The 17,676-nt window shown below is 43.9% G+C and overlaps 1 protein-coding gene across 1 annotated transcript in view; it reads left to right on the top strand.

Annotated features, from left to right (window-relative positions):
* The first annotated feature begins 977 nt into the window (after positions 1-977).
* Positions 978-17,676, top strand: part of EIF2B5 (eukaryotic translation initiation factor 2B, subunit 5 epsilon, 82kDa) — a 17,167-nt gene continuing 468 nt past the window's right edge. Inside the window, exons 1-14 of the mRNA XM_009883327.1 lie at positions 978-1,096; positions 1,780-1,965; positions 2,059-2,236; positions 3,307-3,387; positions 4,138-4,215; positions 4,296-4,608; positions 5,228-5,373; positions 5,681-5,819; positions 6,455-6,556; positions 7,202-7,309; positions 8,193-8,283; positions 9,053-9,176; positions 15,008-15,133; positions 16,670-16,780. Of these exons, the coding sequence (XP_009881629.1) occupies positions 984-1,096; positions 1,780-1,965; positions 2,059-2,236; positions 3,307-3,387; positions 4,138-4,215; positions 4,296-4,608; positions 5,228-5,373; positions 5,681-5,819; positions 6,455-6,556; positions 7,202-7,309; positions 8,193-8,283; positions 9,053-9,176; positions 15,008-15,133; positions 16,670-16,780 (1,896 nt within the window). The 5' untranslated portion in view covers positions 978-983. The remainder of the gene's footprint in view (positions 1,097-1,779; positions 1,966-2,058; positions 2,237-3,306; positions 3,388-4,137; positions 4,216-4,295; positions 4,609-5,227; positions 5,374-5,680; positions 5,820-6,454; positions 6,557-7,201; positions 7,310-8,192; positions 8,284-9,052; positions 9,177-15,007; positions 15,134-16,669; positions 16,781-17,676) is intronic.

The raw sequence follows: 17,676 nt of genomic DNA, 5'->3' as shown, positions 1-17,676 counted from the left end.
GCTTTTCCCGCCTTCTTCCGCGCTGTGGAAGCCTCCGACCAGTTTTCCTCGCTTGTAAGAGTTTATATCCCCCGCTGGAGAGGCAGCGAGGATCTAATTGCTGCGTCGGTGCTGTTTGCTTTTCCATATGGCAGGGCAGACTGTGCTGTTTGCTTTTCGTCTGTTGCTGATGCAGGAGTGGCAGCGGGTTTGGGCAGGCTTGTTTCTGATAGAGGAAAGAAGCAAAATCTTTGTCCTTGCCAGCAGTAATGGCTAAAAGAATATGGCCAGAAAAATGGATGGGGAAAGCACTTTAATTATCCAGTTCAGAAGGCTGTATGCTAAGGAGAGAGCGCTTCTGGAGAATTTAGGTCTGAACAATTATCTTACTTCATTTGCTGATTAAATGTTTGTGGTGGTCATAATTATACACATGAGCTCAGGCCTGAAAAAAAAGCATCACCAAAAATTAATTAAAGAATAGTATGAGATCACTCAGTTGTGAATCAGTAACTTGATTTAAGAGTGTGGCTTGAATCTCAAGAGAATACTCACCTCGCTTTAGATTGTTGGGGTGTTTTTCCCCCTTCTTTAATTTTGGACACTCATATTCCTGTGGCTTCATCATTCATGTCTGTCAGGTTTTTCCAGTCGCAGTTAAAGCCTGAGTCAGGGACTCAGTGCTCTGAGATTTTTTTTTTCAGTCTCTCGCTAATTTGAGTTATCTTGAAGAGTTTCATGTGTGATAACTTCACTTGTTTTATGCTTTCTTCTCTGAAGAAGTGATGATCTGCCCCCGATAGAAGATCAGAAACTAGCTCTTACTGTATAGATCAACTTTGAAAATTTTTGATAAAAGGAGATAGAGCAGTTATTTGTGTTATTTTTCTGGCATCACTGATGATATGTCCTCAAGTTGGAAGGGACTGTGGCTGATGTTAAGGTACAGAGTCTTTGTTTGGCTATCTGTGTGTCTTTTTTTTTATTTTTAGGCTCTTTTACCTATGGCAAATGTGGCCATGATTGACTATACCTTGGAGTTCCTAACAGCAACTGGAGTGGAAGAAACCTTTGTTTTCTGCTGTTGGAAGTCAGCTGAGATAAAAGAGCATTTACAGTAAGACTCTTTTCTTTTTAACTTTATCATGGAAAGGATTCTTCTATCCTCCAGCAAGCCTCAAAGGTCTCACTGATCCTTCTGGTGAAAATGATGTGCTAGAGATTCCCTTTCAAGAGAAGTCTCCTAACACATCACAAAAAAAGACCATTCCTCCTGTGAAGGAGTGTGGTTGTGCAGTGTATTAAAAGGTTTGAGTGTTTTGGGACTGCATTTGTATTGGCATTTAACTTCTCTTGTCTAAAATCGGGGGTTTCCTGGGTAGCTGTGTAAATTAGAGTACTAACCTTTGCATTATGCCCTGTCATGGTATGTTGTGCACCTTTGCCTCTGCGTGCTGCATGTTGGCAAGATAAAAGATGCATGCAGTCTTTTCTGTGCCTGAGGTACTGCTTAATAAGGAAAAAAGGTTGGGTTGTGTGTAACTTTTCCTTCTCCGTTGCCAAAACTTGGCTGACAGTGGAGTTGAGTTTCCATAAGCTACAGTCTCAAAGTCTAACGCTCTTCAGTTCATCTGCTGTGTGCAAATGAGCATAGCTAAGCCTATCGATAGTGGGCTCATTATAATAGGATTCTCCTTGCATCCACTTACATATGTGCTGTGCACTGGGGCACTGGGTCCTAGTGCGTTCTCTATAGGAATATTCTCTTTATGCCTTCCTGATGCATTTTTTTCCTTCTAGAAAATCCAAGTGGTGCCGCCACACCTCTCCCAACACAGTGCGCTTTGTGACTTCTGACCTATACCGCTCCCTTGGTGATGTGCTGCGAGACGTTGATGCCAAGTCCCTTGTTCGTTCCGATTTCATTCTTGTCACTGGAGATGTGGTGTCCAATTTCAATATATCCAAAGCCCTAGAAGAGCACAAGTAGGTGTTGAAAGAGTGGACGCTTGTGTGGCGTGCTTAGACTCTGGGCTCTAACTTTCTGAAGAGTGATTTTAAAGGTTGCGTCTTTTTCAGGTTGCGTCGTAAGATCGAAAAGAATGTTTCTGTGATGACGATGATATTCAAGGAGTCCTCACCTGGTCACCATGCCAGATGCAAAGAGGATGACATTGTTATTGCTATGGACAGTGCCACAAACCGTGTCCTTCATTACCAGAGAACCCAGGGGCTGAAACGCTTCCGCTTTCCTATGGTGCGTCTGGAACCTGACAGGTGGAAAAGGGCTGTAGTAGTGAAGCAGCACACCCCAAGGAGGAGGTTCTCCTTGAGTGAGGGTTGGGGAACTGTGTTTGCTGCTTTTTTGGAGGAGCAGATGATAGAAAGTAGCTCTTGGTAAACTGGCTTCTTTTTTTCCTTTAACCTTTATTTGAGGCTTGGTGAAATTGTGCTGGGACACAAATGCTTGGCACTCATTTCAGAATTTGAAATGGGGCAGACGTATTCCTCACAATTCAGTTTTTGCATTTATTGTATTTCCTTTTCCATGTGAAACAAGGGAGGTGGATTATTTGTGCTGTTGCAGGGGTTCCCAAATTGGGATGCATGTACCACTATTGTACATAAACCATTGTGAAGCAACACTGAGCCTGGCACGGGAGGTGGAATAAAAGCAGGTGCAAGGTGTAGTACCTCTGATTACCTCTGCCTATACTGTTCACCTAATCATGTAGCAAACGCTCTGTAAATGTCTGTGGAGGCACTTTCTCTGGTAAGACAGATGGACCTTTTTCTTTTTTCAACTCAGAACTAAGATAGTGTTTATATGGCATTTTCATCCCCAAATCATTAATTAGTAGATTATTTTTTACCTTCAAATGAAAGCACAAGTCACTGCACGAAACCAAAAAGGAAAAGCAAAGCAAACAAAAACCCCCAACCCACAGCTGTAAAAATCCACATGGGGTATGGAAGCTATGGGTATTGCATTTTAATTTATTAATGTTCTTTATACATTTGTAGCTCCTAGCAACTAAGGTAAGGAGCCTCCTGGAGGAAAAGCGATTATTCTTCAAAGTACAAGCTGTTTCTTGGAGAGCTGCAGTTGTAAGGACGAGGGCAGTCTCTGCTGACTGACACGCAGCTCTGTGTGTGACCAGGCTGTGCCTGCTAAGCTAGTGTCTCAGTGTAGATTGTAGATTTCTCTGGTCTTCAGAACTTCAGCTAGTTTAATAATTCAGTCAATACTGCCCTTGCTTATAGAAGGCTTTTGGGGTTCGGTACTGCGTGAGGTGCTCAGATCATCTGAATATTTTCCTCTTTCAGAGTCTGTTCCAGAACTCTATCGAGAACGTTGAAGTGCGCCATGACTTGCTGGATTGTCATATCAGCATCTGCTCTCCGCAGGTGAGGTCTGCCCTTCTGAGGGTCCAAAATTCAGTCTGCATCGATCCCTTTGTCCTGCTGGTGTGCAGGGGGTGCATGTGGCCTGAGTGTACTTGGTTTGGAAACCAGAACTCACAGTTGTGCTTGGTGACAGCTGAGAGACTGAGTGATTGTGTGACGCTGCTCTGCAGACTGTATGGGTGCTCAGTCTGTATCTGATATCCACTACTCGAGCCCAGGCAGAAATAGACAGTGGATGCATTGGTAAACTGGCTGATTTGGCACAGGATGAAACTATTCTGGAAAATAAGCTATTTCACTTTGAGTATAGTAACATCTGTGGAGCGGAGGTGATGGCTATGCTATGGAAAAGTGTCAGTACTTGCAAGCTGATACCATATTAGAGTAACATTCAGGGTTATTCCAGCCTAGGCTCACTAACATCTCTTCCACATCTGAAAAAGCTGGTCTACAGCCTTCCTTTGGGAGTGAAGCTACAAAGTGAGGCTGGGCGGATTGCTTGGAAACGCTAAAGCAATGTTTTGCCCCTTCTGAAAACCAGAATCTGTTCATAGTCTCCGTTAGGAGGAGGAGATGGGAAGGTCAACACTCCTAGCAGAAGGAATCAAAGCTTTATTCAAGGCAAGAGCATCACTTTCCTATACTGAATAACTCTGCTCTCTGAGAACCACTGAACAGCCATTAATTATCTGGCTTCTTGGCAACATTTCCTGCTAACTATATTATTGTCTTATATTTTATTCCTGGCAGGTGGCTGAGTTGTTCACAGACAATTTTGACTACCAGACACGAGATGACTTTGTGCGTGGTCTGTTGGTGAATGAAGAGGTACGGAGTGGGTTTTTGCAAGGGAGGTCTTACTACCTTGCATTAGAGAATCTTCTGACATGCTCCTGCCTGTCTCCCAGGTACTGGGTAACCAGATCCATATGCATGTAACAACAGAAGAGTACGGTGCCCATATATGCAACCTGCTAATGTATGAAGCTGTGTGCTCTGACATCATCCGGCGCTGGGTTTATCCTTTGACTCCAGAGATGAACTTCACCGATGACAAGAATCAGAGTTATACCCATTCTAAACACAACATTTACCGAGGTGTGGATGTTAGCCTTGGCCACGGCAGCGTGCTGGAAGAGAATGTACTCATTGGGCAGGGAACGGTCATCGGCAGCAACTGCTCCATAAGAAACAGCGTTATTGGGCAGAAGTGCAGGATAGGTGAGTACAAGAATGGGGGGCATGCAGGCCATGTCATGCAAAGTCACAGATTGTTGGGATTTAGTTTTTAAAGTGCATTTGGGTCTGAGAGAGGATGATAAGTGGGTACTGATTGACTTCTAACGGAAAGAAATTTGGTCATCCAACAGAGGAAATAGATGAAAGTTTTTGGGGTACCATAATGATGCTGAAAGGTGGAAGGCACTTAATGCAAATAAGTTGTTTCAGCAGTAGAGAATGCCTGACTTTTACTGATCTAGAGTTATCACCCACCAACATCCTGCAAATAAGGGACGTCTGTCCCTGGTTTTGTGATCTGCCTGGTACTCCTTCTTCCTAGTCTTGGCTGGCATGTTTTTTTGATTTGTCTGTATTTGTGTAAAACCAAGGTGTCAGCTGTTACTGTCAACTTGTTAAGTCTCAGTAGAGAGCAAACTTGTATTTTAACTTTGTGTAAGAAGTGACTGTAGGCCTCTAAGGCCAATTTTACCTTTCATCTAACATCTGTCATGTATCAAGGGCATTGAGAATCAGTAAGATGCTTTCTTGGGAACTCAGCAGTGTGGGAGAGCAGCAAACTGCCTTGCTCAACATATTTGTGCTTGGTGATGTATAACAGGTGATGAAGTCATTTTGGACGGAGCTTTTCTCTGGGACAAAGTACATATAGCAGATAACGTGGAGATCTGGCATTCTGTTATCTGCGATGAAGCTGAAGTGAAGGAGAAAGTAAAGCTAAAGCCCCACTGTGTCCTTTCTTCTCAGGTGAGCTGTATTTATGTCTGTTCTGCTTTCTGCCTTTCTTGGCAAGTTACTCAACTTACACTAAATCATACCAGAACACAGGGCTGCTCCAAGCCTTTTTGCAGAGGTGGGGGATATGTTACTGCTCCCACTTTTTTCTTCCTTTTGTTTCGCTAGGGTGGTATGGTATGTGATCTAGCAGTGCTGATGTTTTTGGTTATACTTGTTAGCATACGGCTTGTCTGGAGCAGCTGTTGTCCCTGCTGGTGGAACTACAAGGGAGCAATTGGGGTGTTTCTTCATTAAGATATGTTGCACATGTTTGCAGGTAGTAGTAGGTCCTGGCATCACTCTTTCTGAGGGCACAGTGATCTCTCTTCACCCACCAGATGAGGAGGAAGAGGATGATGACCAGTTCAGTGATGATTCTGGCGTGAACAAGGAAGAAAGCAAAGTGAAACTGAAAGGTATGAGAGTCTCTGGCTCCACACATTCAGGCGATGCAAAGGGTTTTGCCTGCCATGATCTTTTGGGGTCTTTGCCTCCCCCATCCTAGACTCTGCAGTGCCAGGCTGGAGCTTAATGCTATTCTCAGCTGTGTTTTCAGTAGGGCAAGCAAGGATATTTGGCTTAAGTTGGACAGTGACATGTACCTTAGTACACCGGTATGAAAATCTTTGAAGACTCAGCTGTTTTCCATTTTTCTTAGAGTAGGAGCCTTGTAGGAGACAATAAGCTGAAGTTGGAAGAGATGTTCAGTTCAAGGCAGGTTGCAAGATCTATGTCCTCGTACCTGGACAGTGTCCAAGGACTTTGTCCTTATGAAATGCTGTTTCTACCAGTCTGGGATTGTTGAGGGTTCTAAACATGGTCAGCTGAATGTTGCTGCTGTAGGGAGGAGTAAGTTGGTCACTTGTCAAGGCAAGTGAGAAGATAAAAGCTGAAATCCATATGCATCTGCAGAAATCCCAGCTCCCTCTTGGTAAGGGATATTTAGGGGCAGTAATATGCAGGTTATACCATTCTATTGGTAGAATATTTCACGTTTGCTGGTAAGCATATCCAGTACATCTACCTCATAATTGCTTTTTTTTTTTTTCAGGTTACAATAAAAAGGATGTAGGCTCAGAGGGCAGAGGCTATCTCTGGAAAGCAGATGACAAGAATGAAGAGGATGAAGAAGAGCAGAGACAAAGCCTATGGGGTGAGGAAATGTTTAGTGTAATCACCTGGGGATGGACAGACAGACCTGTGTCAGGGAAACTGGCTGAGTGGGACACTGGTAACTGTGTCTAGAGTAAGACTTGGGCTTTATGAAGCAGACTGGTGCCAGGTAACATATGTGCGTGGAGGCAAGGTGAGAGGTGAAAGCAGGTGGTGGACCAGATTTTCCCTCTTCCTGTGCTCTGTGGAAGATGTTTATTATAACTTTGACTTGTGCTAACACACAGAGCTATCTGTGCCGTGAGTGGCTCACTATGGGATACCTTATTCCTTAGAGGGAATATGCTTTGGCTATTCCGGGTACTGCTGGCTTTCTTCCTGCTAGTGACAGCATCTGCTGACATTGCTCCATCATGAGTCAGCAGTCTGCACAAATTGCATTTGCTTCTATCCCTGTCCTTTGTTGTCTGCCTGCAGACTCTTAAAAAAAGACCCATTATCCTAGTGCCAGCTGTAGCATTCCCTCTGCAGCAAATCTGATCATCTGGACCTGTAAGTACAAGCTTCCTTGCAAGGACAGATAGTTGCTGACTTGGTTGGGAAGCCCTTGGGACAGCTGGTTCCTCATGCGTACGATAGCTGCAACTTTTGAGTGTTGAATGCTGTGTCTTCTCTTCTTCCTCAGGCTCAGCTATGTATTCAGAGGAAGAGAGCGAGTCAGACAGCGACCTGAGCATGGGCTCTGAGGAGCCGGACAGTCGGGCAGCGTCCCCTCAGCTAGATGACATCAAAGGTGAGAGATGGGCTGTTAAGAAGTATGGTGAGTCTGCAGATAATGCAGTGAGTGTGAGATTTGTGCTGCTTTCTCTAGGTATATTGGAAAAATTAGTGGATGTCTGTAATATGTTTGTTTCTGGACCTCACTTGCCACATTTTCTACAGAGTTCTTTAATATTCCCTCTTTTGCTGTTGTGTTAACTCAAGGCAGCCAAGGATGAGAAGCTAGACAGAGAGCCTCCATCTTTCTCACTCCTGATCACTGGGCTTTCATGAAAATGACCTCCCTGAATTGTCTGTTTAAATGGCAGTGTCATTGTCTAAACTCAGAGATTGTGTGAAGGTCCAGCAGAGTTTGCCTGTGTGGACAGCTTACTGCTGTAATCGTGCTGGAGACTTAAATGTCCATGTAGGAGCTGCCAGTTTTGGCAGATACATTTCTGGTTTTCTGTTTTGTTGTGTTAAGCTTCCCTGGATTTGAAAGTGATTTAAGCCAAATTGGAGAAAAAAAAAAATTCCCATTAAAATATCTCCCCAAAGAAAATTAAACCAATAAATTTTTGTTTGTATTCACATCTTTAGTTAGGGGCAGATGACGTTTGTCTGAATAGGAAAGGCTAGATTGTGAAAGAAACTCTACTCTAAAAGGTTGCAGATGTAAATACCTTTGTACTGGTATGCGTGGCTAGATCAATGATTCCTAGTAGGTCTTCTCCTTTATTTGAATAATGTTCCACTATTTATAAGTATAATTGATGTGGGTTTATGCCAGCTTACAGAGAACAAATAGACATTTGTGTCAGAATGCTTCCTTTGTTAAGGGTGTAGTTTCTTCAGTAAGGAACAGTTTGAAGAATCTGTGCTTTTCACTCTCGTGTCTAACTACTTTCTTTCATTAGTTTTCCAGAATGAGGTACTGGGCACGTTACAGAGGGGCGAAGAAGAAAACATTTCCTGTGACAACCTGGTCCTGGAAATCAACTCCCTCAAGTGAGTGTTCCCTTAGGGATGCTGTTCCTTATGCTGAACAGTTGGGTTTGACAGCAGATCTAGAAAGAAGAGGAGAAACCATGTGAATACCCACGTTTGATCATTAATTTTATCAGTATAGAGCATGAGTAATGCAGATTAGAGATCGTGACTGAATGACGACAGGAGATGATGGAGAGCACCAGCTGCATCTGTAGCATCCTCAGTGGTTAGGCTTTTCCTGCTCCAATTCTGTAACAAGAGATTGAATTGCTGTTAAATTAACTGTGGACTGAAGAGAGCAAGCCAGTTTTTGGCACAGACTGCCTGTAAGTTCATGCAGGGGCTGCTGCTCTGTGCATTGCAACATTCAACCAGCTGTCTGCAGCTGGGGCTTCGCTGTGGTGTGGCTTGTCCACTCTGTTTTTACAGCAGCAAGTCTAGAACACATAATCAGGGCGCCTTTTACCTAGTATTTCTCAAATACAAACCTGTTTCCCTTCTTTTGCGCAACAGTATTCCTACAGCACTCTAGTAAATGTGAGGGTGCTGTCCCTGCAGCAGCTTGTTCTGCTGTGATAGCAGATTTTCAGGACTTGTGACCTCATGCAGGACCTGATGCAATGCAAGGTGGTTTTATTGCCTGAATATTTGGAAAAACAAACAAACAGATAAAAAACAAGCCTGGAAGATGAAAATAAAATTTTCTGCTGTATCTCTGTGAGGAGCCACAGTCTGCAGAGATCACATGGTGTGAAATGTGGGGTTTTTTTTGCCTTTTTCCTCACAGGTATGCATATAACATTGGCCTGAAGGAGATGATGCAGGTGCTCAGTAAAGTGATCTTGGAATTCCCACTGCAGCAGCTGGATGCAAACCTGGACTCCCAGAACTATTTCTCAGCATTACTTCCCGTGAGTCCTGCTCCATTTCACTCTTCTTTGGGCTTGTCTCCTAGTGTGTCAGAGTCTGTCTGGATGCCCCAGGTAGTTCCTGGCTAAGAAAGAAGTCTTTTTGGTTAAGCCTGAAGCTACTTGAACTCCTTGAGTTCATGAGCCTCTTTGTCTTCTATAGAAGTAAAAGTGAACTGAAATTATCGTACCTGCTTGACAGATCTCAGCTGAGACTGTTGGTGTGGGGAGCTCTACTTCAGCACCTATGGTTGTTTCTGTTTCCTGTGTGTGGTAGTAGAAGTGCGTCCATTGTAGAGAGGCACTGTTAGAGATGTCTTTACAGACTTGTATTCCAGGAACTTGGTTCCAGTCCATCATAGACCCTGTCCCTGGGGCAGGAGGGAGTGCTCCTCTCCCAGTGGGATCCTTTCCAAGGTCTTACTTGTCTGTGTACTGTAATTGGTGTCATTTTTTTCCCAGCCAATTGCAAAGGCACAATATTGTTGTCTTTGAGTGAAGATACAGAGCTCTGTTGTGTCTCTAAAGAGACAGGTTGTATAATTGGGTGAGAGTGATTTTTGTTTCCTGACTTCAGGGAGACAAAATAGGGTAGGATCTGCTTTAAAAAGACAGCACTCTTATCTTGGTGGTTTTGTTGATCCAAGCTGAAGCCACTGTAGTACTTTCGTCTCTTTGCTATAGCCCATTTATGTACTTGAGTTTGCAAACTCTACAGGTTACGAAGGTGCTCTTTCAGAATGAATGGATCTGACGTGTTTGGGAAGGACTAGTTCAATATTTTTAGGAGATGGAACTAAAGAGGAGCACCAGACATCCTCATAATCCTTTCTCTGAGGAAGTATGTGCTTTCAGTTGATGGGGAAGGATGAAAAACTAATTCTTCTTTATGTAGGTGTAAGCATGGCACTTAATTTATCTCCTGGATGCACAGAGATGCCTTCTGTAGGAAACATCCATGTGAACTGATCTGTTCATCAGATGGCTTAGTAAGATTTTGCTGTTCACTGTGTTTACATTCTTCTCGCTTTTGTTCATTTTTCCAGACTGTTTCTTGAATAGCAGGTCTTGTCCTGGAAAAAGAGAATTGAAGGAGGAGGACTGAAGAGAACATTAGAGCAGATGTTAGACTCTAGGTGGAAAGCAGTACCTCTGGACAACAGGTTGTGGGGAGTTGGTAGCTGTGTAGGATGTGGGGTTTTCCAGTTATGATATGGCATCTCTTTCTGTCTCCCAGATCGGACTCCTAGTCTCGCATGAGTAGGACAGGAGAACTTCACTGCAGGACCCAGTCAGAAGAAGTTCTAGTCTGGGATAAAGGACAGTATATAAGTGCATAATGTTTTGTGTAATTGCCCAAAACCCCTGAGAAGCTAAAGACAATGGAAGTACGTGAAGGTCGTACCTCTGGGTAGCTTTGTCCATGTATATTTCATCATAGGAAAGCTGATGCTCTGTTTTAATAGCAGAGACAGCAAATCAACTCACCTTTAGTGAGAAACGATAATATTCTAAATGTAATGTTCAGGATGACCATGCCACATGTCATGGACAAGTGGAATTTCTCTAGCCAGGGAACTGCATGGCATGTGCATTTATGAAGCACAAATTATCCTTAGATTTATCAAAGAGAGCTAGATGTCAAACCAATTGACTGTATGGCAGCCAGTTTCTTCAGATGCTCCTTTGTAAAGAGCCAAGAAGTTTCTTAAGAGAATCCTTCTCTGAGAAGGCAGTATCCTGGTGAGGTATACTGTTAGCGTTCAATTGCATGCGTGACATTAGTCACCGTTACAATGACCCAATATGTTTGGGTTGAGATGTGGCTCTAATGGAGGTAGAGAATCAGCCTTCGAAGGCTTATTAAACAGACATCGATGGTCTTCCTGGGCAGCAGCTTTGTGTATTTACCAACAGTACGCTGAAGAGAAGAGGCCAGTTCTTTGGGCAGAACATACATGTTTGTACAGCATCTGAAACAGTGGCTTTTCTGCAACTTGTGATTCCCTAGTTAGTAAAAAGTACACTCCATTAATTTGCTAATACTTACACCCTGAGAATCCCAAGCACTGGTTTGCTATAGGTTAGAAAGTAATGAAAGCATGTAGCTGAAGTGTAGCTATGAAGCTAAACCTGCCTCAGTCTATAGCGGTATTAGGCTTATGATGGTTTACATATGGCAAAGTGTTATTTTGTATGAGATGGGGATACTTGCATTCTGAGAGTAGTGAATATTAGAAGTCCGCTTTACAGAACTGTTTTATGTTTCTCACTCTCTTTGTAGCTCAACTCTGACTAAGAGATCGTAGAATCGTTGAATAATTTGGGTTGGAAGGGACTTTTAAAGGCCATCTAGTCCAACCCCCCTGCAGTGAGGAGGGACATCTTCAACTAGACCAGGTAGCTCAGAGCACTGTCCAACCTGACCTTGAATGTTTCCAGGGATGAGGCATCGACCGCCTCTCTGGGCAACCTGTGCCAATGTTTCACCACCATTATTGTAGAAAATTTCTTCCTTGTATCTAGTCTAAATCTACCGTCTTTCAGTTTTAAAACCATTACCCCTTGTTCTACTGCAACAAGCCCCGATAAAAAGTGTGTCCTCATCTTTCTTATAAGCTCCCTTTAAGTACTGAAAAGTCGCTATAAGGTCTCTGTGGAGCCTTCTCTTCTCCAGGCTGAACAACCACAACTCTCTCAGTCTGTCTTCATAGGAGAGGTGTTCCATCCCTCTGATCATTTTTGTGGCTCTCGTCTGGACCTGCTTCAACAGGTCCGTGTCTTTTCTTTGCTGAGGAGTTCAGAGCTGGACACAGTACTCCAGGAGGCTGAAGGAAGATGGGTTGCTTGTGTAAGAGTGGCCTCAGACAGCTCAGGAGGGGAAATTGTGGAAATGCCACGGTTATGATGTCTGGTTTGACTTGAAACCACAGTATGTGCTCTGAAGTGCTGGTCCCTGAGCATGAAGCTCTTAAGTGTTGCAGCAATTTGAGGAGACAAGCATCCGGTAAAGGATATGCCCGTGGGTATTTTTCAGATGAAACATGGAGGCTTGAGAAATTTATCCAGTTCGATGCATGTCAGGCATCTTGTTTGGCTGATGTAGAAGTTGTAAAACAGAGATGGTACAGAAAACCAGACCTTTCCTAGAACTGTAGACATGATTTAAACAAACATGGCTGAAGCAGCTGATAAACAGGAGGCTGTGCTTCTGTTGTCACTGAAGCAGCATCAAACGAAGGTTATGTAGGTGAGGAAGCCAAAAGGGAGCTGGGGGAGGCAACGTAGCAGTTCAGTTTGCTGAGCTGGCCAGCGTCTGCGCTGCTGCCCATCAGCTAGCATGTGTGGTGCATTTCTTCAGGTTTCTGTTAGGGAGCCTTGCTCTTGTAATGTCATGCAAGCGAACACAACATGGGATTGCTTATTTGGGGACCAAATGGATCTCTGCTTTCACTGAAGCAATTTATGCTGATCAGCACAGATGCTGTTATGGTGTAACAGGTTGGAATTACAGCTTTGTCCCTTGTGCTTTGCACGTACTTCGTGATGGTGCTGTGTGCTGGAGGTAGGGGTAAAATAGGTCTGGTGTCAAGACTGTCCTTCTGACAAAAGAAAAATGGATTGCAAACCTCTTCAAAGTTGATACAGCATCACTGACCAGATCTGATGAAAAGTGAATCAACCTGTCAGAAGAATTTGATTGCTTTCTCCAGGCTGTAGATTGTTTTGAGGAGTTACCCAGGTAGAGTCAAAGCCTGGAGAGTTAAGATATTGTCCGTAGGGCTCTTTGTTAGGTATCTCTTCACGTTTTTCAGTCTTCTATTCAATCTAAAATAATTGCAAGCTTCGAATTCCCCAGGCCAGATTGTCATGAAACGTCCAAAACAGCTTCTCTGGTCATATAGGCTCATAGGTGTGTTTTTGCTGGGGGCTCTGCGAGGCTGAGCCCTACTTTCCCTGTTAGCACTAGTTACAGTACAGTGCATGTTCTCGACTGAGATGGTATTTTTTTTTTTTTTTCTTCTTTCCCTTTTTCAGCAATAGGCACACTGGATTGAGTCCTGGAGTTGTGAGTGTTTATGGCTCTGCTTTCTTTATAAATAACTTGCTTTCAGAAATTCAATAGCTTCTGGTTAGAATTGTGCCTGCTTATGATTTAAAGGCATTAACAGAAAGGTATTACAAAATATTTCTTAGCCTAGAAGGAACTTGCTAGTAGCTTTACTACATTTGAGGTGAAGGATTCCAAAGGATAATAAAAATGCAGGAGGTGGTTGTAGAGGAAGGAAGAGTGTTTAGGATTAAGCATTTTGCTAAATGCTAAAATACTTCCTGGAAATACACAATGCAACCCTCATTTTTTTGTTGTTGTGATAGCATGATGATTAGGATCATTCTGTGCTGTTAGTGTTGTTCCTTGAGCTGGTCAATGTAATACTATACAGATCAGTTTGTTTGTACTAATCCCCTTCTTTGTTTCTGCTTGAGGCATGCAAATTCCAGTGTGGTTGCATAGCAAATGTGTCTGAAGAGGTGATGGAGTGTAGTACTATGGAGTAGTTGAGCACTATTTCCTAGTACAGGCTGCCTTTGGTAGTCTATGCTAGCCTGGGTTCTAGCTCTGCTATGCGTCTTGGAGCTCTCCCTCTGGCCGAGCTACTGCCTCTTAACAATTGTCCTGGACAGAATAATTCTGATTAACCTTGAATGTAGGGGGCTCAGAGCTTCTTCATCACACCCCAAGCGCCTGCGAGTTACCTGTTTCCCTTCAAAACAGGCCAGATGTTTTCTGTAGGAGACACTGTTGAAGGCACAGCAAAACAGTGTGTCTGTACAGGCGTGCCAGGGATGTAGTTGCAGGCATGCCTGCTGTTGGATTAATCCGTTTGTGGAACTCTGATTTAATTACCTCCAATGTTTTTGTAGGATGGTCTGGCTATGATGTGGCCAATGAGGAATTTTTGTATCTTAGTTCTGATACCTTTTAAAATTGTTGTGGACAGTGGTCCAAGTATCTTTGTTAGCTCCTATCCCACATTCAGGTCAGTCTGTGCTGCTTTGCAGAGCTTTTCCTGCTGCTCGCTTTCCAGATATGTACAAGTGAAAAAGCTGTTGGGGACTCGGACAGAAATGCTGTTTGAAAAGGCAGCACTAATATCATTAAACTAAAGACTTGGTAAAAAAAAATAAGCCTTGTCAGAGAGAACTGAGCTCAGCTAATAGTGTAACAACTTCTTGCGCTTCATCTTTCCCACCCACTCGCTGCAGCAGACTCCAGGATCCAAACAAGCCTGTTAGGCACACAGCTAACATGTGACATGCACTTAGGGGCTGCTCCACTGCGTTCTTGCTTTAGGGGTGGCTGTTTTGCGCTGTCCACTTCTACTTGGCTGGTAATTATCCTGGCACTGTCTTTTTCTCTTTTTTCTTATTTGCTCTTCTGCTTTGAAGGAAAGTTCCACTGAAATGTCAGCTGCTTTTGGGGGGGAAGGTTGAACAACATGTACGTACGTCTCCTTATTGGTCTGCTGTGAAGTGATTTTCTTTGAGTACCAGACTCCATGAAACACATTTATTGTGATAATCTAGTGTTCCATCCAGAGAGGCCAAACCAAGAAAGCTAACAGATATCCTCAAAGCTGGTTAGTAAAATCAGGTCCTATCTGCACATGCAAGGCTTAATAGCATCTATTTCATGGACAGAGTGGGGCAAATATATTAAGTGGTCAGCTGAATGGTTTCTTGAAATGCTTCCCCAGTTGGTTTCTTAGTGCAACACAGCTGAGAAAGAGGACTGAGTGCTCAGGAACTCCTTCTGTGTTTTTCCCCTGCAGCTGTTGAAGAACTGGACCCCGTTGTTTAAGAACTACATAAAACGGGCGTCAGATCACTTGAATGCCTTATTTGCCATTGAGGAATTCTTCCTGGAACACGACAGTCTCTGCACATCAATAGCTAAAGTGAGTATCCACTCCCAACTCTGAGGACCTGTTTTTGCTAGATTCATGGTGAAATGCATCCTGTCTGCATCATTGGCTTGTCTGCTTTAGAGGAGAAAATTTGGGGGTCTCAGTGGAGAGTATGTATAGAAAATCCATCTATAACACTTGTTTAAAAAAAAAATTCTATGTCTACCCGTGCCTTTGAGGGAGCACAGCTGAGGCTGAGTATTAATTACCATCATGCAGCCTGAAGGGAGCTGTTATTTTGTGGCTTCTAACCTAGATGCCCTTGTTGTGTGACGCTGGAAGAGGCGAGGACAGAGACTTGCTTTAGGAAGAGCTTTATTTCATTTGTCTCTCCGTGGTCCCTGGGATCTAACTGCCAAATGGTTTATCCTGCTTTAGAGTGCAAAACAAGCAATGCTGGGAATACGGGTGGGATTTCTTGTTCAGGCTGAGCTAGTTATGAAACTGGGAATAAAGGGGAGCTGACGTGTGGCTTATTACCTACCTCCCCGCTTCTGAGATTTTTCAGTATATTCCTCCTCACCCTCCTTTACAAATATTTTGCCCTTGCATTCATTCTGCCCTGTCACACGGAGAGCATTCGACTTGGATCGTGAGTCTTTCCTTTAGCAGTGTCTCAGGAAGCCCGTGTCTCTTTTGGAAGAGCTCTCCTAGAGCCTGCTTAACTCTTGGTTCCTCGAGAAAGAGTAATCCTAACTTTTGCTACCAGTGCTTCTGGCTAATGGCAGAACACTTAGGACTGGAGCCAAAAGCCTTCAGTTTGGTGAGCCAAAATGTCCTTGAATTACAGCAATTGTTTGGCATGTGTCCATTGTTCTAGGGGCCTGGGTTTCCCTGGAGGCTGGGAATTGAAGTGACACTTTATATTTGGAGTTGGCAGTCAGCTTTGTCAGTGCTCTGCCGCAAGGAGACCGACTGCAAAGTGCCTGCTTTGCCTGAGCACAAAGGCACCCTGAGAAAACATGATTGCATCTTACCCTCGCTGCACTGGGCAGGAGTTTGAGCTGATGAATGACCAATTGCTTTGACACCTGCCATAAGGCACTTTTAAGAGAGAACTGGCAGGAGGAGGGAGCCTGGGGCAGAGCTGGGTAGATTCATGCTCTTCTCTGCACATGTCACCATAGTGCATATGTGGGGCTGCGTAAAGAGTTGCTTGTTAGATCTGCTTTGGGGACGGGGTTTTGGGATGCTTTAAAAAGAGAACTTAAGTAATATCTTGAACTGACATCCTCTGTGGCCCTTTGTTGCCTACAGATCTCAGTCATACACTGCCTCCACAGAGCTGAAGCTGATGGGGCTTGAACTTCAACTCATTATGTGTCATAGGATCTAACTGTCAGGAACATAAGGCTTGGTAGGAGAAGCACAGTTATTTTTAACAATAAAAGCAAAATGAAGCAGACTGAGTGCGTTCTGTTGAAGATGGAGCTGGAAGACACAGATTATGTGCAAACTTTGTGCTTGGACATGAACTAGCCCCAAAAGATCTATAGAGAGCCCTGTTCTCTTTTCTAATTGATGCAGGTGTTGATGACGTTTTACCAGCTGGAAATTCTGGAAGAAGATGTAATTCTCAATTGGTTCTCTTTGCGGGACACGTCTGACAAGGGAAAGCAGCTTCGTAAAAACCAGCGGGTAAGTCCCAAAGGTGTTTAAAGTGGGTGGGTGGAGGAGAGAGAGAAAGAGACAACAGCTGCTAAAATAAACTTGTGAGTGGATTTTGGTGCCACTGTCGCCTTCTGTGGAGCAGCTGCCATTACGTGATAGGCCAGTAATGCACCAGTGCATTGAACGCTAAGCAGCACAACTTTGTCCTCCAGAACAGACATTTCTGCGCAGTCTGCTGTAATCATCCTGTTAGGATGAGGAATGGAGGTAGTAGGAGAGGGAGATTGTTTTTAGTGGGCTCTGTGTAGCACGAGGCCAGCGCTTTCTGGAGTAGTAGCACAGCTTCTCTAAGCCAACACCCATTTAAAATGGGCTTTAGGCCAATGCCCTGTGTGCTGGCCCCATGCAATTCCTTTGAAGCTTTCATTCCTGGCTCACCAGTCCCTTCGCATATATTTCTAAGCGTTTGCTGTACCGAGTGGTTTCATTTGGCTTGTGTTGCAAGGAGCGTATAAACTTCTCCCCTCCACCAGGCAGAACTTTGTGCTGCAGTTTGGCTGAGCCCTGTTCCAGTCCTCCTCCCTGGATCTGGAAGAGGAGCAGGGGCAAAAAGCCATCTCTGAAGAACTCCAACTTTGTTTAAAACCTTTGCAAAGTTGGCTCTTAGTATAGGTCAGCAGTGCTTTCAGCTGCTTATTTGAGCCCAGTTAAAAGGTAAAATGAGCTGCTTGCTTTATAGCAATTTCTCAGGGAATAGGTCTTTCCCAGCAGAGTTTTCTTAACATGTCTTAGCTAAGGCACAGCTGTCATCTCTTTTCCCTCAAGCTCTGAAAAACTCTCAAACTCATCTTTTTGCTGAGTGTTGTGGGGATTGTCTGACTGGAGGAATCTCCCTCAGGAATCTAATCAGTCTGAGTTTGTCC

Source organism: Charadrius vociferus, unplaced genomic scaffold, assembly GCF_000708025.1.
Source record: "Charadrius vociferus isolate BGI_N301 unplaced genomic scaffold, ASM70802v2 scaffold214, whole genome shotgun sequence".
In the NCBI taxonomy this organism is placed as follows: domain Eukaryota; kingdom Metazoa; phylum Chordata; class Aves; order Charadriiformes; family Charadriidae; genus Charadrius; species Charadrius vociferus.
The sequence above is the reverse complement of the archived record's forward strand: the minus strand, read 5'-3'. Positions and strand labels throughout refer to the sequence as shown.